Source organism: Lasiosphaeria miniovina (assembly GCF_030549165.1).
Source record: "Lasiosphaeria miniovina strain SMH2392-1A chromosome Unknown B0T26scaffold_2, whole genome shotgun sequence".
Classification (NCBI taxonomy): domain Eukaryota; kingdom Fungi; phylum Ascomycota; class Sordariomycetes; order Sordariales; family Lasiosphaeriaceae; genus Lasiosphaeria; species Lasiosphaeria miniovina.
Genome location: NW_026848221.1, coordinates 315,862 through 336,675, shown reverse-complemented (window position 1 = coordinate 336,675; position 20,814 = coordinate 315,862). Strand labels below are relative to the sequence as shown.

At 52.1% G+C, this 20,814-nt stretch overlaps 7 protein-coding genes and 1 non-coding gene across 8 annotated transcripts; 5 read left to right on the top strand and 3 right to left on the bottom strand.

Annotated features, from left to right (window-relative positions):
* Positions 1–1,828: 1,828 nt before the first annotated feature.
* Positions 1,829–2,743, top strand: B0T26DRAFT_671551 (uncharacterized protein; the record flags this gene model as incomplete). The annotated part of the gene is made up of 1 exon (XM_060439345.1): positions 1,829–2,743. One exon carries the CDS (start codon positions 1,829–1,831, stop codon positions 2,741–2,743), a length of 915 nt encoding a protein of 304 aa, XP_060299654.1.
* Positions 2,744–3,244: 501 nt separating this feature from the next.
* On the bottom strand, positions 3,245–3,333 carry B0T26DRAFT_t41. Its single transcript has one exon. It is a non-coding gene; the product is annotated as a tRNA-Gln (tRNA).
* Positions 3,334–3,800: 467 nt separating this feature from the next.
* Positions 3,801–5,698, top strand: B0T26DRAFT_868229 (uncharacterized protein; the record flags this gene model as incomplete). The annotated part of the gene is made up of 3 exons (XM_060447857.1): positions 3,801–3,953; positions 5,243–5,454; positions 5,521–5,698. 3 exons carry the CDS (start codon positions 3,801–3,803, stop codon positions 5,696–5,698), a joined length of 543 nt encoding a protein of 180 aa, XP_060299653.1.
* Positions 5,699–7,818: 2,120 nt separating this feature from the next.
* On the top strand, positions 7,819–8,468 carry B0T26DRAFT_671549 (uncharacterized protein; the record flags this gene model as incomplete). Its single annotated transcript, XM_060439344.1, has 3 exons — positions 7,819–7,860; positions 7,921–8,110; positions 8,146–8,468. 3 exons carry the CDS (start codon positions 7,819–7,821, stop codon positions 8,466–8,468), a joined length of 555 nt encoding a protein of 184 aa, XP_060299652.1.
* A 761-nt stretch (positions 8,469–9,229) lies between these two features.
* On the top strand, positions 9,230–10,079 carry B0T26DRAFT_747194 (WSC domain-containing protein; the record flags this gene model as incomplete). The annotated part of the gene is made up of 2 exons (XM_060444814.1): positions 9,230–9,417; positions 9,509–10,079. 2 exons carry the CDS (start codon positions 9,230–9,232, stop codon positions 10,077–10,079), a joined length of 759 nt encoding a protein of 252 aa, XP_060299651.1.
* A 1,059-nt stretch (positions 10,080–11,138) lies between these two features.
* Positions 11,139–11,533, top strand: B0T26DRAFT_104083 (uncharacterized protein). The gene has a single exon (XM_060433242.1). The coding sequence runs from the start codon at positions 11,217–11,219 to the stop codon at positions 11,418–11,420; it is 204 nt and encodes a 67-aa protein (XP_060299650.1). The 5' UTR covers positions 11,139–11,216; the 3' UTR covers positions 11,421–11,533.
* A 3,845-nt stretch (positions 11,534–15,378) lies between these two features.
* Positions 15,379–16,460, bottom strand: B0T26DRAFT_764059 (uncharacterized protein; the record flags this gene model as incomplete). The annotated part of the gene is made up of 3 exons (XM_060446435.1): positions 15,379–16,058; positions 16,088–16,240; positions 16,299–16,460. The coding sequence occupies 3 exons, from the start codon at positions 16,458–16,460 to the stop codon at positions 15,792–15,794; spliced, it is 582 nt and encodes a 193-aa protein (XP_060299649.1). The 3' UTR covers positions 15,379–15,791.
* Positions 16,461–17,217: 757 nt separating this feature from the next.
* On the bottom strand, positions 17,218–17,962 carry B0T26DRAFT_691796 (uncharacterized protein). The gene is made up of 2 exons (XM_060441146.1): positions 17,837–17,962; positions 17,218–17,756 (listed from the first exon to the last, which is right to left on the bottom strand). Exons 1-2 carry the CDS (start codon positions 17,843–17,845, stop codon positions 17,370–17,372), a joined length of 396 nt encoding a protein of 131 aa, XP_060299648.1. The 5' UTR covers positions 17,846–17,962; the 3' UTR covers positions 17,218–17,369.
* Positions 17,963–20,814: the final 2,852 nt, after the last annotated feature.

The window sequence follows — 20,814 nt, the reverse complement described above, 5'->3', positions numbered from 1 at the left end:
TCACTAAGAGGCTAGTTACGTCGAATCTAGACCTGTTAAAGTTAACTACCGATCGGTATATCTCCTTCTGGGGCGGTATGGGGAGTCTTAAGGGGAGGCTATCAAGGATAGAGACCGGCTTGCAGAGTTTAATGACGTCGGGTTAAGCAGGGGAGGGAATAACCAAGGCGACAAAATATCCCCGAAAAGCGGCGCGGTGGATAGGTCTCGGGCAACTGGGCTGGATATTCCGGTAGACCCAAAGATATTACCTCCAAGCGGAGCTGTGGCCGGGACGTAGCAGCCGCTGATAGGTATGTCCAGCGTCGGGATAAACGGATGGACGGATTAGAGGTGGACGTCTTTCTAGGACTTTGGGGATTTCACGCCGCAATTTCCGATGGCGGGTTAGAACTTTTATCCGACGGATCCGTTGGATTTCTCGCCGTTTGGGGTGGAGGAGTTACTTGTAATGAATATGGATCCGAATCTAGGGGGGAATTAGGTTGGGAACTGTAGGACTCTAAAATTTCTGGTACAAGTATTTGGGGATGGTAATATTTCATATATTTATTTTTCTCAACTACAATGGGGTAAGGTCTTGGTCATCGCAAAGTGGTATCGGTTATTTCTCACACCGACACGTATTTTGGTGATTTTGAAGGGTATGCGGCGAGTTGAAGTACCCTCCTTTGTTGGACACCGTTCCATATCCCGGGGCCAAAGTCTCATGATAGGTCGTGATTCTGGGGAAGATACCGCATCCATGTCGGCAATTTTGCCGCCCTGTCGCATTAGACGTGACAGCGTCCCGACATTGTGTTAAATTGACATTTGCGTTGCGGGGTAAATAGACGCACCGGAACAGCCTGCTGGGAGGATGTCGGCACGAGCCGTTGCCGTCTGCCGACCTCGGGCTTTGCTACAAGTATGAAAAGCGACAACCTTTCTTGGCGCGCATCCGACTACCTGGGGCCCCTATCTTCGCTTCATCAAATCGGGCTTTGTCTTGCTCCTATTTCGATGCGATAGTTGCAGGGGGTAACGTCTTGGATCGCACGTGACCCATGTCCATCGTGACGGAAAAACTGGTGCAATTCCGAGGCGAATCTTCGCCAATCGCAGGCAGAAAAATCGAGAAGAATGCCAACAACAGAAAAAAAACCTTTCGAGGCGTTCTTCAAAGTTCCATCATCCAACACCAGCCTTCGGTAGCATCGCAGTGGCAGCAAAGTCGCCAAGTACCCAGAATTTTCATATCGCCTCACGACCAATAAACCGAGTGGCGACATCTCATTCGTCGCTTTGCACAGGGCGGTAAACCAAACTCAGAGAAAATGTCACGAGTAAAACCTCGGATCCTGCACGCAACCAATAATGTCCAAGTTAATGTCTAGGAATCTCAATCGACACGAGCTGGCCGGTCAGACGATGACGAGACGTCAGGTGACGCAAAAAAATTCACCCAGGCGGCCTAGGCTTCGGAACCGCGGTGGAGAATATTTTTAGGGCCCTGAGAGTCTTAGGACCCGCTGTGGCCCGCCGGCTTCGGTTTAAACTTACGTTAGCGACCCGCTTCCCCGCAATTTGTTGGCCAACGATCCAGTCCACGTTTTGGAGCGGAAGGCTTGGCATGACAAACAAAACCGCAACCCTGCTGCCGAGACGCAGGGGAATTCTTTGTGTCATCCAGGTCATTTATTACGTAACAAGTATTTATATAGAGGGCGAAAGAACGGAAGAAGGAAGATGGTTCTGTTTTTATGATTCGCATCACAATCATCAATTCTCATCTCAATCATCGTTCTCATCCTCAAACACAGGCATCTCGTTCGCATAACCGCCCATCATGGCAGTCTCCATCTCCCCAGCCCGCCTCGGCACACCATGGCCCAGATCCAAGTCCACCAATTCCCTGGCATCCCTAGCCCTCTCCAAATCACCCCCGCCAAAGCCCGCCCCTAAACAAACAAGCTTCCTCGACCTCCCCTACGAAATCCGAACCATGATCTACGCAAACTACCTCCCCTCCCGCCGCTCCACCTCCCAAAAAACAACACAAACCCTCGACCGGCTGGCCCGGGATCTCGCCAAGGGCTACCTCTACCGCAGCCACGCCGGCAAGTGGTCGGCTCGCATCAAAAGCCCGTACCACTTTGTGCGCAACTTGTTGCTTGTCTCGCGCCAAATCTACGACGAGGTTCTCGCCGAGGTTCTGAACCGGTTTCGGATTTTGATTCCAAATATCTTTGAGCTGGGGAGTACGGGGCGGCCAGCGCGGGAGTTGGAGGCGGTGTGTATGGATTTTTGCAAGAAGGGGCAGGCGATTCGGCATTTGGAAGTTGATGTCAATCCGAGGCATGTACCTGCGGTGCCGGTATCGACGTCGCGGTGTGGCGGGAGTGGGGCGGTGGTTGTAAGGAATGCGAGACCAGGTCAGGAACCGAGTCAGGAGTTGAACTTTGACTTGATCAATGATCTCGATCTCAACAAGGATATCTGGGACCGTTTGCTTTCTGGACTGGCATCGATTACGATCAAGGTTAGCTTGGCGCGTCTGCCGGAGGAGTGGGCGGAGAAGATTCTTGCGATTTTGCGGTATGTGGACGCAAGTGTCACCGAGCGGTGTGTGGTCGAGGTACATGCGACGTACAAGCAAGACCGGGAGCTCATCGAGGCTGCGATGCGGCATCCGAGGTTGAGGATTGTGGTGCAGGCCGAGGAGGAGGAGGAGTGGTTTGAGTTGAATGGGTCGGCTGATTGAGTTGGAACCATCATGGTACTTGCCCGAGGACATGTTTTTATAGGGTACCGGTGAAAACGCGGCGCTTGTTTTTTCTTCTTAGATTGGGGTTGGCTAGGAATTTGTTCCGTCTGGGAAAAGATTCGGCTATGGGAAGGGACGGTGCTTGGTGGTTAAAAAGTTCTGTTGTGCTCAGCTTCCACGTAATATATTAATATATAAAAGAAAATGTTACGGGTAATGTTCACCTTTGTCATACACCGCTAATACACCGGTATGTGATCATACATTTGATGTTCTGGCGCTGCAGAAGGGATACCCGCGCACCCGTGACTTGGAGTTTGAGTCAGGGTACAACGCACAATTGAAGCAAGCACTGCTGCCCTAGTTAGACATCTACTCGAAATCTATCTAGAATAACACAGCTGATCCGTTCCGCCGGTTTACAAATTGGTTTGTACGTATGTGCCTGGAACTCGTGCCGCGGGCAAAAAAGAAGAATCCACCCAAAGGATGAGTGCTTGGGCGGGCTGGGATTTGAACCCAGGTCTTTCGTTAAGCGCTGAAAAAAAGCAAGGCTGAATAGCTTAGGAACACTACGCTACCCGCCCTGGTAGAGTTTGTTACACGGAGTGGCTGCTACAGAGTTTATCTACTGGCATCCTTGTCGTTTTCACATGTGGTTGGAAATGTTGCTAGCTATCGGTACTAATATACTGCCACACAAAGCTTAAGGGGAGGAGAAGGATGTCGATACTATGCCTAGGAACCCAGCACTGGAATCAGCTGGGTGTTGGAATCAGCTGAGCTTCGAACTCCTTTCTGATGTTACTGAGGCGGGGCGCTTTTTTTGCGGCAGAGTGGTTGTTCAGCCGTTGGATCAGCCGCTAATAGCCGCCGCAGGTGCCCTTGGAATATATGGATGCACGTGTTTGGGAAAGTGATTATAGCTGCGTGCGGGGAAACGAATATTGGCAAACACGTTGGGCGTGAAGCTGGGCGTCACACCAACCTCAAACAATCTGCATACCTACCTACCTTACCTTCGGAGCTCAAGTTTCAACCTCATATCGCCAAGATGAACTCCAGTCCGTCCAAGTTTGACCCTGAACCTGGATCCGAACCTGGATCCGAACCTGGATCCGAACCTGGATCCGAACCTGGATTCGAACCTGGATTCGAATCTGGATCCGAATCTGGATCCGATCCTGAATCCGAGTGGGTCCTGTCTGTGCCCGAGTCTGAATGGAGGTTTTCTAGGCACATGGAAAATTTCTGGTAGTCCGATGAAGAGCGCGTCGGTGAGCTACAGCGTCATCTCCTGAAGTTTCCACCAGACTGGGAAGCAACCTGAGCGTTATTCCAGCGTCTTGGCCGCTTGTGTAAGACGTGTTCTCTGCTCGCAATCACGCCTGGTTCCGGTTGGGCTACCACGCTTGGGTTCGTCGGCCTCGAGGCTCTCAGTTACAACAGTGTGCGGAAGGCGTACAAATCTAGGCAAGAAGGCTGTCCGCTCTGCAAGTCCGTTTTCCAGGCGCTTGTCTATTTCGAGTACAGCTCTCGCCATCATGAAACGAATTTAATATCGCTCAAAATCTTGGGGCCATCCGACATGTGCATATCGGAGGTTTTCCTGGGGTCCGGAGGTGCTCCAGTCATTGGATATGAGCTTTGCACCATCTCCCTGAGGAACGGTGGGTATCGTGCCAAAAGTGTTACGCTGACGACACCAAGAAACGTCCATTGGTAGCACCCCCTGTTTGGTGGCCGACCTTGAATTCGACTTGCCATTACATTATATCTGGTTTGCTCGAAAACGGCTTGAGAACTGCCGGAAAAACTCAATCCATAGCTGCGAGCCTCGAAGCGACGTTGGGGCCCACAGCTGGCTAAGCAGAATACTGCGAGTTTCTGAAGACTATCAAGCTGGTCGACTTTGATGCACTAACAATGGTGAGACACTACACGGCCTTAAGCTACTGCTAGGGCAACGAAAACGAGCTTAAAGGCCGGCCGAGTCTCCAGACCACCTCGGCGACATATGCTACCACGACGGCAGGTTTCCCCATCTCGGACTTACCCCTGACTCTCCGACAGACCGTATAGGTTACGCGCTGTCTCGACATGGAGTACATCTAGATCGACGCCCTTTGTGTGTAGGTGACAATGTAGAAAGTGCATTGGAAAGCTAACTCTAGGAGGGGGAATTCCCCATACTAAATATGCGGGCGAGAACCCGTGCGCGGGCAAGTGGCCTGTCAGAAAAAAGGGGGTTCTAGAAGGAACTAGGATCATAGACCTCGCCACTGTCACGACCAGGGCAAGGCATTGAGGTGAACTCAGTCCATTGGGTGCTATCGACGAAGATTCTAAACTAAGTTCCGACCCAACATTTCAGTAACAGCAACTTGAAAACCAACAACACTTGGTCCGGTACTATCATTTTCAAGTCTACATCCAACACTCTCACATCAAGCTCCAAGCACTACAAATAACATCTCATCTATCATATACTCACAGCTCACCCTCGCTCTCGGCCTCTTCGGCGCCCTAGGCTCTTCCCTCGCCGTCCGCGCGCCCGTGAACGGCACTGACCCCGTCTCGCGCTTTGCCGCCCGCGCCCCAAAGCTAAACAAGCCCTCCTTCAGCTACCTCGACACCGCCCGCGCACTCATCCGGAGCGAAACCCTTACCGCTGACGATGAGGCTGACGTCGTCGCCCGCCAGGTCAGGTAGGTTGCACCTGGTTCAAATGCACGCGATATCGTATCTCTAACGCAACTCTTTTTTCATAACAGCTCTAAGGATGTCATCTTCGGACCTAGGACGTTCTGCCAGGGCTTGAGCCCCGGCGGTGGTGATTCTTGCATCGAGATCCCGGCTGGATGCTTCATCGTCGCGCCCAAGACCAACACCGTTCCTACGCCCATCTGCGAAACTGCTGAGGGACATAACACACCGGTTGAGAAGATCTAGATGGCTTTAGTAGATTGGCGGTGGAGGCTGCGGCCTTCAGCTGGCTGAAGGGAGATGGGAATTGTAATGTGTATGGCCGTGTAGCGACTGGTTCGTGATTTAGCTCGGCATCGGCAAGTTGGGCACTTGTACTAAAATTTTAAAGGGGGCGTAGAAAAGAGGATACATGACATGGATATAATTATTACTATAAAAATACAAGCCTTCTTGTTGGGAAAAACTCGGTTTTATTTTTAAGTGACTTTTATGACTGGATGGTTGAATGAACTTCGAATTGTTGGTAGGATATACGCCGCATATACTATTTGTCAGTTCTAAAGATGATCCTAAGATAGAGAATCAAAAGCCCCGAGGCTAAGAGGGAGCAACGTTTGTTTTCATAGCGAGTGCTAATCTTTGGGCTGGGAGGGGTTTTGGAGAGGAGTGTTGCGGTGATGAAAAAAAGGGTTGCAATGGTGCAAAGTCATTACTACTGGTAGCCATTTCCATACCACCCGGCATCTACTAAACACATTCTTATTCATTTCCACTCCAAAGTCCTATCGTATATTTGATACTCATGATCTCCAACCATCCTAGATTCCCCCATTTTCATAAATACCGTCCTAATCTATTTCGCCCGAACGCAAATTCCCCCTACTCCATATAACGTCCTCTAAGGCGACTTCATCGTGATTAGCTGCATTCCGCTCGACATCTTGAAGTGGCGAGATCCCCCCAATCCTGCCTCGATTGTGGATTGTCCTACTCCAGACCTCACTGCCGATGTTAACTGGACTTGATACAAGTTAACCCCATATTGGAGAGCATTCCGACTGGTGAGAATCAGGTTTATGATGTCTTGACGATCCACCCTGGTTGCGACGTCTATTGGAGAGATTCCCTATTCATCTAGCGCTATCGGGTCGACCAGGTACAAAGAAAGAGTTGCAGATACGAGTTCAAGCTTCTCAGAGTATATCGAATAAATCAAGGACTTGGTGCTAAGAAATCTTGGTAATAGCATAAAGGTCAGAAGCTCCGTGTCCATAGGATTTCGACGAATCTCAGAAAAACAACGTCGACGCCGTCTCCTAGTTGATCCAGCGTCAGTTCTGCCTCAGCTTTAAGAAGCAGCTTTGCTGCATCAACATCGACCCACAACAAATCTATGAGTTTGTGTGGCTGCGATAGTATAAAAGGAGCGAGTAAATTAATCAGCAGTCCTGTTACAATGGCAACTTGACCTTTTATTGTCGTAGAACTTTGGTGCAATCGAGAAGCCACTTGTTACCATGGCCAAGAGGACTTCAGCGCTGCCCAAATTAATAACTAAGTTGGCGTGAAGGATCCATCCGCTGCATGTCAGAGGAGAATACGGTAAGTCTGAAAGTGGGATATTTCCTGTTTGGAGGAGAAGTGATGAATGTATTGCAACCAGCAGCTTGCCTTGGTGGATGGGCCACTGTAGAGCCAAGACCAATAGAGTTGCGAATTCCCGCTTGTCGTGACTCCAGAGATGAACGTTCCATTCAACTGGATTTGCGAGTAGTGAGGTATTAATGAGACTGTGGCAAGACTCTGTCTCGACCAAGGCGCGAATCATGTCAGAATTATGCCAGTAGACAGCGTGGTGCCAAACTGTGTCTCCAGCTAACCCTATTTTCAGTGCCATATTGGGATCACCTGTACCTAGCAGCTGCCGAACCCAACGGCAAGGAGCCCACTTTGCCACTGTGGTCAAATTGAACCTGTTTGTCAGGTCCGAGACGATGAGCTCAGTGCATTCCTCGTTCTCCAGGAGGAATATTGCCTCGACTGCATCCACATTGGCGAGGGGAAAGCTTCACCATGACGTTTCAAGAGCTGGTATAATTCATTCGTCGTACGACGGTGGCGCGGGACGGAGTCGGTTCAGCAGAAGACATGACTCGGAGGCTGCCTAGGAGGATGCGTAGGCGGGGAAGGTGACAGGCAAATCCGGATGTCTGCTGTCCCCGTTTCGGCCGCTTTTGGCGCGGCGGGTCGGGCTGGAGATGCCAGACTCACGACAGATGGTCCTGGGATAGAAAGTGGTCTTGGGCAGCTTACAGTGCTCCTCACTAGGTCGCGGTGTCAGGAAGACTTCTCAGCGAAAGAAGATGGCGGAGCTGACTGGTGTTCAGGGCGATCCTGTCGTACCTGTATATACAGATGTCCCAGCCGCGGCCTACGCACGGCTGCCCTTCTACTCGTCCATCTAGTCCGACATCTACAGCCTGACGCGCTCCAGCTCGTCGTCCAACTCGGGCACCGCCACCATGGTCTCCCCTAAACGCACCACCGCCGTGGACGACTCGCTCAGTAAGATGAGCACCGACGAGTGCCTCGCAGACCTCAAGGCCACGCCCTCCAAGACGCCGGCCACGACCAAGATCCCGCGCGTCTTCCATCGTAGCGCCGCGACCCGGCCGCCACCGCTGGCCAAGCCCTCCACAAGGACATCAGCAAGTTCCTCGTCGACAGCTGCTGCTCCAAGGTCCCCACGGCCGTGCAGCCGCCGGCCGACGTGGCGGCGGCGCCTAGCTACGTCCATCAGCGCCTGCTGTCGGCGATTAGGCACCAGCCCGCCAAGGAGCACGCCTTGGTCGGCTTCAAAGAGCCTGGCGAGAGGCAACTTGGACGAGCTACTATCGTGGACATTGAGAGCAACACGGCGCAGCACTACGCGGCCGAGTTCGGCATCGTGGTGGCCGTGACTTTGCTGTGCTCGAGCCCGGGCTCTCAGCAAGAGCATATCGTCCCGTCGTGATCCTGCTGGTTTCACTACGAGGTCCCACTCGCATTGAATCCCGCAGCAACCTCGGGATCGACGGCCCCGTGCCCAGCAGCCCGTCAACATTGGCCGTGAAATGCGCCGGCTGCAAGGTTTGAAACTATTGCTTTGGAGGCGATAGTAACAATACAAGCGGAGGAGGAAATAGAAAACAAAATGTCGACGTCAAGAAGAAAAGCTGGAAGCGGCAGTGGTCGTTGTCCAACAGCGCCATGAATCACATCCCGGATACCTCATTGCCATCGCCCGGAGCGACCACAACGCATGCCGCTAGTCGCATGGGTTGGGCTGAGCTGAACGAGCGGCAAACGTCCATTGCCGCGGCGCAGGCTATCTTGCTGCTGTGGCGTCGGCCAAGCCAGTCGTGGCCTAGCACGCGCAGCACTCGACGGGGGGCCCCGAGTTCCCAACCCCCCTGCGCCGCCGGAACCTGCTGGTCATCAGGAGGCCAATGGCGAGGGCACTCTCAGCCTCCAGGTGCGGGGACGATGAGCTAATTTCCGAGACCACACTGCCGAGTTCAATCAAGCTTCTCGCCCGTTCGCAGTACACCACCGGCGCCGTCACTGTCAGACTATCCTCCCGTTCGTCAGACTATCCCTCCCGTTCGTCAGACTTGCAAAAGCAGGTCCTTTGTAGCTTTCGGGGCTCCCTCGAGCTCGGTGTTGGTGGGTGACCCGCTTGCTCAGCGCAGCCTTGTCCAAGGCATACAGCAACGCGATCTCCTCCGCCGAAACATGCAGCCAACGACAGCACCACAGGCCACTGCCAGCCACCGCCTTGCTGTCCGAGCGGCGACCACGGCGTCTGTGGACGGCTACTCGGCCGTGGGCTGTTACTCGGACCTCGGGGGGGTCATCACCACCCGGGTGCTGTCCGCGGCTTTCACAGGCGCGGCTGGTCAGCCATCGGTGTGCCTGACCTAGTAAGCCCAGTCTCATTGCTGACTTGTCTCGCAGACAAAGAGCCACTAGCTACACAGAAGACGCTAATATTGGCCGTTTCTCTTCTCCTAGCTGCGCTCCTAAGGGCTACTCCATGTTCGGTCTCGAGAATGGCGCCGAGTGTTACTGCGGAAACACACTGAACGCAGGGGCAACGCGCGCGCCGGACGTATCGTGTAGTCAAGAGTGCAGTGGCAGTAGCGATGCCATCTGCGGCGCCCTCGGAATGCTACTCCTCTATACGTCCACTGGAACGTCCTCCACCACCTCGAGCACCGTCGTCAGCAGCAGCAGCTCCCTCGTCAGCAGCAGCAGCTCCCTCGTCAGCAGCAGCAGCTCCCTCGTCAGCAGCAGCAGCTCCCTCGCGTCAGCAACAACCGGCCCGGCCTCCAGCACCGGCATCAGCACCGCTCCGGCCGCCGGAGACGGGCCGGGCTATGCTGGCCTAGGGCCTGGGGCGTCGGTCGGCCTGGCTATTGGCTGTGTGGCCCTGGGGGTGGTGTTGTCTGCGGCGGGGTTTGCCGTGCTCTCGTTTGTGCTGCGGAGGAGGGCGGCGCCGCCGTTGCATTCGCAGGTTCCGGGAGAATTGACTACATACTACATAGAAAGAGGGCCTTTGACGGTGATGCCGGCAAGGAACTAGGAGGCTGTGGGTGGGATGTCGTGGGTAGAGGAGAAACGGACGGATCGGGGAGGACTCAGGGGGCTGGCCATCGACATTTCCTTCTTTGCTTTGTCCTGTATGACGTGTACGATAGAATAAGTACGAGACTAGATACACGAATATGCCCCATCATTTATACACTGGTCTTTGACGGTCAAACGGGCGTGAGGGAAGAAAGAAACTGAAATGCTGCACTGCCTGGTCCAACTGGAAACAAGCCTTCTCTGCCTTGCAATGATGCCTGCTGCCTGAAAGGTATTCATGGCGTCTGGTGTCCCAATTCGGCCTACGCCGTTTCCGTCATATGGGTCGCATCGCATCACCAGCTTCTCTCCGCCCAGCAGTTATTTTAGGGTTGCGATCGGGACTTGACAGGGATCACGACTAGCTCTCCGCAGTATGCCACCCCTGCCGCGGAGGAGGAAGCTCTGACCAACGGCCGGGAGGGGGTCGGTACGAGGAGGAAGAGATTAGCAGCGTCGTCGATATCTCTCCGTATACCGGCAGTATGTCTCTATGTAGAGTTTGTGTCTCCCCCAGGCTCGGCGCTCCACCTGCATCCGCGCTCATCTTCCCACCAGCCGTCCCAAGCTTCAATTGGTTGGGGAGGTGTTTCCGTCCTCTTGCTGCAGCTGCCGCACTGCCGTTTGCGGCGTCCTCGTCATCTTTGTCGAATTGAACGTGTCGCCTGCGCTGGACATTGTTGTGCTGGATGCACAACGCCGATTGCACTTTCCCAGACAACCAATACCCCGCTTTCAGCCCACTGAGTCCTCCGCTGCATTCTCTTTTGCCCACCCCGCGGACCCCACTTTGCGGCTCTTTTGGTCCAACCGACGCCTGTTCTGTGTTAAATGGCATGCATTCTCACGGCTGCAATACCCCCAGCAGTACCACGCCAAATTAGCAGGCCTAGCCACTCCCATCCGGGTCGTAAGCGTAGTGGCCGCAGTTGGCTCGTACCGTGACGACCCCGGGACCGCCAAGGTGAGCTTTAGAGAGTCACAATCGGACCTTTTCGTTGTGGATGTAATTGGCACAGCCGAAAATCTCGTCGTCAAGATCTGCAACACTCCTACTACCGCAAGCCCGCCGCCGAGCGAAGCGAAGTTATCGATGCGAAGAGACTCAATTGCCCGCACGAAGTCAGTCCCCAGGCCACCGAATCGAGCCGCACCTCGAATTCACGCGCGGGCGGCAGTTTCCGCAAACATGCCAGCCGTCCTGCCTCGACTGACCGCCCCACATATAGGCCCGGTTCCCGTTCCTAGCGCCAGCCAAGTTTTGGTCCCAAAGAGTCATTTCGCGCCAATGCCTTAGCCTGGCCTAGATCAGATCGACGGCAAGGAGGAAGACCAAATGGAGGCCGGAGCTGCTGCAACATACAGAGGCCGAACTTGTTCCGGATTTCGGGACCAAAATTTGGCGCATGGAGCAAGAACTAGGTCTCGAAGAGAACAAAACGTGTAAATCTCAATTCCTTACAGTCGCTAGCGAAATCGCCTTCCGCTTTTCTCTCTCACATCATTTGAGTGCACGGGCCTTTTATGCATCTAACAGCCTACACGGTGCGATCTCGCACGCGCTGGAGTATACCTCGCACGTGCATGGATGATGCAACAATGCGGTATAAAATAAACTGTCAGCCGAAAGTGGCCATCCGGAAGATATCTGTTACGACCTGTGTTCCGGAGAACCTTGACAGGGTCGCGGGGTTGAGTGACGTCCGGAGGGACGAAAGGCAACACCCTGGGGCTGGGGATATGGAAGATAGATTGTTGGAGCAAGTCCTCTTAGACGGGGGTTTACGATGTCAATCGGTCGTATGTAATTAGGGCATAATTGAAGGGGTTCAATTGACAAAGCGAATACTTGCGTGAAGAACCAGAAGTTCTTCTCGCTCATCGTGGCTACGATGATGGCTATCTATACTGGGGTTACTGTAGGTAACTTGTATTGTGATCTCTGTGCTCGCTGTGCTTATCCTGAGAGCAGAGTGATTAGGGTGAGCGTCCTCTCAGGCACGCTCATCGTGATTACTCGTCTTTTGGGGTGATCGCAGAGATCATATAGTGCCGATATAGTGTTTATATACGGCTTCGTACCGTGACGACTGCGGAGATACTTTGGTCCGTCCCGGCCCTCCAGGTGGCCTGCAGATCGTCACAATATCTTCTAACACTGCTGGGTCAGAGTAGGGGCGTAGATCGTCGATCACGGGGGCTCGGTAGGTGTGCAGCCCCAGCAAATCACTTTCACAAATCGTCTGGCCCCGGAGAATGGCAAAGGCATATTTGTAACGTTCACGTAAGTGGCAAAATCTTAATACTATAAAGCAAACGTTTCTCCCAGACCCTTCATTTGAGCAAAGATATCAGAAATATATTTATAGTAACATCACTCATCGCTCACCAGAAATAAGCTGAAAGAACGTCACTTGCCCAGAGGCGTGTCACACACCTCGCTCACCACAACTCAGGGTAAAGCAGCGGCGGCTCAGGGCCATACCTGCCTATGGTAATTACTAAGGGCAACATTCGGGAGGCGCATAGGTCTGTTGCACCTGCGCCTCCCGCCACCCGTCCTCCCAACGATCCTGACGACCCCTAGCCTCTTGCTCCCAGGGTGGGCGGCGACATATTCGATACCCCTATACGAATATTTGGCGAATATGATACGCTGAAATCGAGAGAAGTTCTAGTGGGGTAAACGCTAAAAATTAGTGAGATGAACACTGTAACTTCGCGGGCTGGCGCTAAGCTACAGCGGCTATTTTCCCTTTACGTTTTGCTGCCAGCTTCGCCCCCATGGTGCCCACAACAGCAGTCCTCATCTCGCTAAGTTTTAGTGCATCATATTCGCCGAATATTTGTACAGGGGTATCGAATATATCGCCGCCCACCCTGCTCGCTCCCGTAGTAACTGATCCGTGGATCGACGTGATGCCGTGTTTTCGGGTGGTCGCGGTCGACATGACGGTGGCCAGGTCGCCAATGTACAGCTTCTCGCGGATCTAGGTGATGTTGGGGGGCGTTGTGATGCCGATATAGGAGTCGCACTTGTGCGTGTAGGTGTACTCGGCCGACTCTGCCGTGTGTGTTCAAGCGGACACCGCACAGCCGATCTGTTGCTTGTTTCCTTTGGGGACGGCACGGGCTCGGGGGTGGTTTCGAGCGCAGACTACGATGTTGATCTAAAAATATAAAAGTATTGTAAGTGAGGGCAGGTGCGCCTTATCAAGGTGGTCACGATGTGGGCAATGAGTGGGGCGAGCAATGGCTGGTATTGGTGTGAGACTTCAACCTGGCCCTCGCAAAGGAAGGGGGCGAGGGCCACTGCTTATATACATGACGGGGTGCTTGGGCCAGTGGGTGAGAGGTCATGACAAAGGAGCGAGGTCTTGGCCTGCTGGTTGTGTGTGTGGGTTGGGGTTCTTTTCTTACACATAGCTATATTAGCGATCCTTTTCCTAGTTGCTTTTAACCGCCGTCACGGCGGCCGCCTAGGGTATAATTGTCGGTAATAGGTAGGAGAAGACTAGTTTTACTGTAACATGAGTCCACTAGCACCATTAGCTATTCAACCTCCGCCCATCCTGCCTCCAACCTCGCAGCCTCCTATCGTATATCACCAAAGGCTACGACTTCATAGCCCGAGTAGTCCGTGGTTAGAATCCACCAGCTCAAGTCGCCTTTTGGGCTTTGGATGTCGCAGGGGGTGCCACGAGGGCTCGCAGGGGGTGCCACGAGGGCTCACTGGTGGTCGGCGAGAAGGAATTCAAGGGGCGGTGTTGGGAGGGGACGGTTACACACGCGTTAGTCACCCGCAGAAAGCCATCGGGCATCATCGCTGGGCCGTGTAAACAGGCCGCGGCTGGGATTGGGGCCACGCGGCTCACCCTATTACACTTGTGGTTAGCAGTTGAATCATGGTCGTAGCCCCTATTCGTCCACATGGCGGCGCATCCGGTGCAACCATTACCCATGCGAATAAGTATTTGTGTTAAGAGTCCTGCAGATTGGGCAGGAAAGACAATCAGGCACCAAGATACCTCCTCCCGGGGTCTGGGGCGTGGCCGGGCGAGCGCTTCATTCTTTTTAAGCCCCTGCACGGCTCGGCAAAAGTGCAAAACACACACATGTCTCAGCATCAAAGGTTTGAGGGGCACCACTAGGAGTTCTCCCTTAAAACAGTCAGGGATTCTCAATCGAAGGAGAGAAATGAACATTAGTGCACAAAACTTGGACACAGTAGTGACCTCCTAGTTCTACTTTCCCCCAAAGACATCAAAAGCCGAAAGCAAACATATATTATCATGGCCACCACACCAAATCCCCAGACCCTTCAGGTCCAGAAAGTGCATGTGCAATTCGTCTCAAGTCCGCAGCTCCTCGTCAATCTCCTATCTGAAAACTACGATTCGGGCACCTATACGATTGAGGTTCGTTCCGACGCCTCCAATCCGCGTTGGTAGGTTCTGACGATCATGAAACCCCCAGATGAGACACGATGTCTAACACATTTACGCGCCAGGCCAAATCGAATGGGTCTGTGGATTTCCCTGATACAAAAGTAATGCGGGTTTCCAGCTGAAGAATCTTCTTACAAGTAGGGCATCATTGAGCGTCGATGTGGTTGGCGGCGCTCTCTGTATGCAGGTTCAACTTAGGCCGTGAGGCTGAGTCAAGGGAGGGGGTCCGCTGCATCGGGCTACTCGTCGGGGATCCCGAGTCCCGAGATCGGAATTCGTTCCAAGCCCTATAGGATGAGTGATTTGCACAAGTAGATCCGTGATGACGGAGGTGCAGCAGTTGTGCTTGGTAGTGGACTCGTTATAAGACGGTGGTAATCGGCGTCATGGATGTGTGTGTGCTCTGGGCAGAATACAGCCCATTTCGCCACGCCACCCAGAAGCCAAGCCGAGGCGTGGTGGAAATAATATATACTAAAATAATTGCCCCAAATTGCCCTCTTTAATTTTTTTCTTTTAGATATTTTGGTTTGAATCCCCTTTTTCTTGTGTGGATAAGAACTATTGGGTCCAGTTTGTTTACCATGGATATATCGAAAACGAAACAGCAACGAGCGGCGCTTACTGCATTACCTCGACGGGAAATACGGCGCGGGTAATCATGACGTAATGGTACGCATGGGTTTTCACCTACCCTTGAGCCTGAGGGTTCCTGTCCTGCAAAGATAAAAAGGATGCGATCTGACCGAATTGCAGCTTCAACATGACTGTTACAATATTCTCTTCCCCAGCACTCACGACCCACTCACTGATATAAGCTCTTCCTTTTCCCCAGGCAAAACTGCTATGGGTATTCTCGACATCGTATTGGCTGACATTGAGTCTAGCAAGATATCGCTCAACTATGCAACGTGCGACGAAGGTGGCGGCGAAGGTTTGCCGGCACTATATCGATCTATTTGTTGGGAAAGTTAATTAACCGTTCCCTTATATGGGAAGGCGCTTGCGTATCATGATGTGTTGTATTATTCCGGGCGGGGTCGTGTCTGTGTAAGTTGGAGGAGGTTAAACCCTTCGACCGAACCACGTTGTAAGGAGCCCTAGTGTAGGATAAAAGTGCTGACGCAAACATGCTGATTACCCCTACGATAATATCTGTGCTTCAGTAGTGCTCTCCAGCCGAGTCTCCCACGTTTTCAGGGGTTGGTGGGCATGGTAGCTCAGGCCTCTTCCAACTCCGACCCCATCTTGCTGCGCGGTCGACCACATATTATCCTTTCTAACACCATTACCCTACCACCAAGTTCCTTGAATGGGTCTGTCCAAGTGCCAGGGCTCTTGGAAGCGCGGTATACGAGGAAGTACCACCATAGAAAGACAGTCACAGCAGTGAAGGCAGCCACAATGAAGACGTAGATCCAGATATTCGAGGGTACCACGTTGCCGTCTTCGGAGTCCCACCGGAAGAATGTCATTGAGAAGACCGTCTGCGCTGGTGAGCATTAATGTAAAAGACAAGAAAATGAAAAAGAAAAAAAAATGAAGAATAAAAGCTCATCGCAAGGAATGTGCCGGGCAGGAAGATCATCGTGACAAGAGAAATCGAGCGCATCTGACTAGAGTCTCGTCCGGCAGCTGAGGCTATCTCAACCGTGGTGTCGCCTTGGGACTGTTCCAGTCAGAAACACTTCATGTGTTTTCCCAGCTCAGATGTTCTGGTTTCTTACCCATTGCGTGGCAATCGTCATGCCGTCGACCCTCATGGAGCAGTCATCAATCATCTCTTCTAATTCGTCAATGATCGTTTTAAGACGATCTCTGGTAAGGCGTCCAGTTTTGCGAAGTAACTCGTTCGCTTCAGGGGTTTCGGCCAGATCCAAATAATGCATGAAAAGCAAACAAATGACTACTGTTCAGTATTTCTACAGGGCACCTGCATATCGGTTAGGTATGCACATGGCCATGTAATGTCAGCGTGTTACGTGTTACAAAAATTAGCGCGGTGGGGTGGCGGGATGTGGCCCGACTAGAATAACAGGGGTCACACCACCCTCCACTTCAATTTTTCAGTTCGGTTTAAAGCAGCCACAAGGCTGTGGGAAACCATCCTGACATCCCGAAACAAATCTTTCTACCATCCCGGCACTGAAAATGCCCACCACAGTCGTGCACGGACGGTACACCGACGAGGCCGTTCATACTGAGGGTCTTGTTTGGCTTCTTTCCGACGGGCCCAGTTTTTCTTCTCGTATCACTCAGCACTGCCATCTGAAGCTGAAACTAACTTTCCGCTTCATAGAGCCAGTACGATGCCTTGGTGGAAGCAATAAGGCAGGACCATTATGCGCAAGACAACACGGCCTGATCGCTATCAACGGAGTTCAAGTTGGACGAGAGTTGGGCTGTGGGGGCTCAAGTGACAGGGGGTGTCAGAAAGACCTTCCTACTTTCGGCATAGTCTGAGGTGCCCGGGTAGGGCCCGTTCAGGCCACCTATTTAGACCGCCTTTTCATAAGGTCAACACTGGTCCCCGGACCTGTAGATGCAGGCTCTTTTCTTCCTTACAACACAACACAACACGATATAAACCTGGAATAACCTCCTTTTTGACTGCTTTTGCATGCTTTTGGCTTCTGAGAGGGGGGGGGGACCACTAGTGTGAAGGGGCAAGCTCAATGACTCCCGTGTTTCCGCAATGAAAATGGAAATCTAAATGAATAACTGACTATTAAGGCAGCCTAGTGGGACGACAAATGGAATGGAAGTCATTGATAAAGAATACCCCGATCAACCCCATATTAGGAAGCTTGGTCGTCTCCACCCGATTTCCTCCGAATCGTGGTCCGCGTCTCCCCCGTGTGAAAGCGAAGATACTTCATCTTTTCTATCGGAGGTATGGCTCTGACTTTCTCAAGTGCTTTCTTATTGAGTGCTGCTTTAACAGCTGCAAGAGGCTGAAAAGCAGGCACTCTCGAAGTGGGTGCCATGTAATAACTCTTGTCTTCTCGGCATTGGTCTCGCAGCTTCATCAACTTGGTTCGGAGGCCCTGCGAGCGAATTCTCAAGATCGATTTTGTCGGATCCTTGTCTTTTGACTCAACAATGATCATCCGTTCCTGAATCAAGTCTAGGAAGTCGTGGGGGTATGCAGTACAGTCCTTATGCGCATGGAGCTCCCGGAAGCACTAGAGAGTTGGTCAGTACGGGCCTATCTGAAGAGGTATTGGAGCAGAGTAGGTTGGTAGAGGGGGCAGCTCGGTCTTACATCGACCATTCCTTTCTGCACGTCGAAAGCGAACTCCTGATCTAACCCCTCAAGGCAATGCAAGGAAAAGAATATTGATGTTCTGTAAAAAGGGCCGGCATACTCTGTAAGACGATCCTCTCGGAAACCAGCGATGCCTTTGGGACCGTTCAGGATCCAAACCACAAACTCAAGGAAGACGCAGCCAAGTGTCCAGATATCAAATGACCGCGAGATATAACCTTCTTCTCCTGCAATGTCGCACTCCGGAGGTCGGTATGTGGGCGTGTGGGGGATGCCTTCCCCGGGGATGTTATAGATCGGCTTGAATCTCTATGGACTTCGGCCAGACCCATGTCTGAGAACGCCAACATTTGGTCCCTATCGATACGGAACCATAGTATGTTTTCTGGTTTGATATCGCCGTGCCGTCCATAGATGGGGTTTTTGTTGTCGTTGAGCAGACAGGGTTATGAATAAAGCTGAGTGCATCGGAGAGACCGTAGCACTGCTCTGAAACCCAGAGAATCTCTGCTGTATCTTTAATTCCTGACTTTTCCCAGTGCTCACGAAGATCACACTCTGCCCACGGGAAGAGAAATAAATACTTGACTCCCGCTTCTTCGGGGTTTTCGATAATGCTAGCCAGAAGCCTGACGTTTTGCTTTCCATCCTTGCTAAATTTTCTGAGCATGTCTGCTTCGTTGAAAAACAGGCTTCTAGTGTTCTCAGCCTTCGGCGTCTTCAACGCGAATAGGTTGGGCTTTGCCGAGAACTAGATGAAGTCTATAAGCATCAAAGCCCAGTGAATACCACTGGGTTTATACCCAGCCAAGGGGAACTGACCGATTCAAGAATTGAGCTAAATTTGTTCTACCATGGGTGGATTGTGACCTTTCGTACTTCCCCATACCCCCGCTCCCTGGCTTGATTGGTGTGGGACTCGTCCGGATACTGAGGCATGTCGTACCATAGAGGATATGAACCATGCTCCGATTTGATTTCATATACCTCAGCATAGTTCGGTTGAAAGGATTGTACAACGAGCCGCAGTTGGTAATATCCCCATGAATCGAGGGATCGACGACCCTCACGGGATGTGAAGATCCTTTGGAGTCTTTCGTCAGCTATTCTAAGTGGAAGCTAAGAGTCGGAAATTTGAGCTTCAATAAATTCGAATAGGCGTTTCTCCTATCCCATGAAAATAAGACGAGTCAGTATACGTCGGTAATCTTGACAGACTGTCTCTCTATAGTCACAACGCCGCGGTGCATTGGACGATGACTGATCACTGGCGGGGCTGGGCATGCACGTCTCAATTAGTTCGTTCACGACGTATTCAATATCCGAGTCCGAGAGCAGGTGGTTGAGCAATTTCCGTGGCCAGAACATATCCGACTCGTTTTTGACATTAGGATGGTGTAATGCGTGGTCGCGAAGTCGCTTGTCCATTGCGCTGGGCAAACCTGAACATTTCGTGATATTGCCCTTAACTAGAACGAGAGCTTCGAGCTTGGGAAGTGTAGGATTATATGGCCAATTTTCGATTGGAGGGTTCCCGGAAGGGTCTTGGATAAGCGTAGTTGGCACTCTATTCAGGATCGCCCCGTCACCGAGCTGGAAAGCAGGCACGGGGGGATTCTCTTCCATGATCGGTAGTACTATGGGACAACCAGCCGAAACGGAGGCGACTGGATCTCAAAACCAACGTCTGCTCTTATTTGGGGCAAGCCAAGACGAGATATCTAGTCATGATCTCGCGCGGTGTGGTGCTGGGAAGGCTTCGTCTACCTGACCGAAAGCTACAGCAAATCGGAGGTAGCTAGTAGATAGTAGGGTGGACGCCAGCGGCTAATGCAAGCCCAGGCTGCCGCATCCGAGGTCACCGACGCAAAACAACACTTTCGGCAACGCAGGTGCACCAGTAATACAGCCCTGTTAGCCGATAAAGCGAGCCAAGGTTCTATCACAAGGTGAAGCAGAGAGCACGATGGACATATATGCAGAGGATATCGATCTAGTTGATTACCAATCCTTGAACTTGACGTTGCAGGTATGTGACATATTGCTTAAATTTCTCCAACCCGATGCGATATTGAGCACATCGTACCTCTTTCCTCGGCTTCTCCGCGCATCGTTGCGGTCTACCGTCCTATGCCGAGCGTCTTCGGACCGGTGCATGAGGAAACTCTTGAGCTAGACCAAAATATGCTACGCATCTCATCCGTGTCCTGCGCGCACCAAAAGTAACATCAATTACTTCTTCGACCACTATGGTTCTAGAAGTTAGAAGGAGTTCTGCTAACCATATCGAGCGCATCGCATCCCTTGATGTGGTAGACATTGTGGCGCATCTGGATGTCGAATTTCCGATCGCCACATCTTTCTTGTAGGAACCTGTAAAGTACAGCCTCACTCTTGATGAATTTGCTGTGAATGGACTGCACTTGCGAGGTGCTATCCTGCTCCGCAGCGATGCGGCTTTTAGGGTCAATGGCATCAGGCTCCGAGAAAATGGGGGGCATGACTGTGACGGGATCGAGCGAGCGCTTAGAGTGGCGACGAGTGGTTGGTGATAAGTTTTTAGGTCGGGCATCCGTGCTTTGGGGCATTCCCGCTTCTACCGGTAGGTAATTATCTGAAACTAAATACTGAAAGCTAGGAGCCTGCCTTGTCAGACAAGTATGTCTCGGCGGATTCCGAGGCAGGGGGGAGGAATTTCCATAGAACAAGGGGGGTTTTTAAGCGCTAGTCTGCCCTGAGGAGGCACTTCCCAAATAAGACATGGAGGGCAGGTGCGACCCGAGAAGTTAAGCACACCATTGCTCGGTGTGTAATGCTTGCTGCTTTTGATAGTAGTTCTCATTGGTCGCCGCTACGAGATGAGCCTCGCCCCTAGCGGTCTAATCTGCGGTAGGCAACCAACTTGGGAGATGTCAGAAGTATTGCACTTCTAATAATAAAGATGATTTGGTTTTAGATCTTGTTCAATTCTGTCC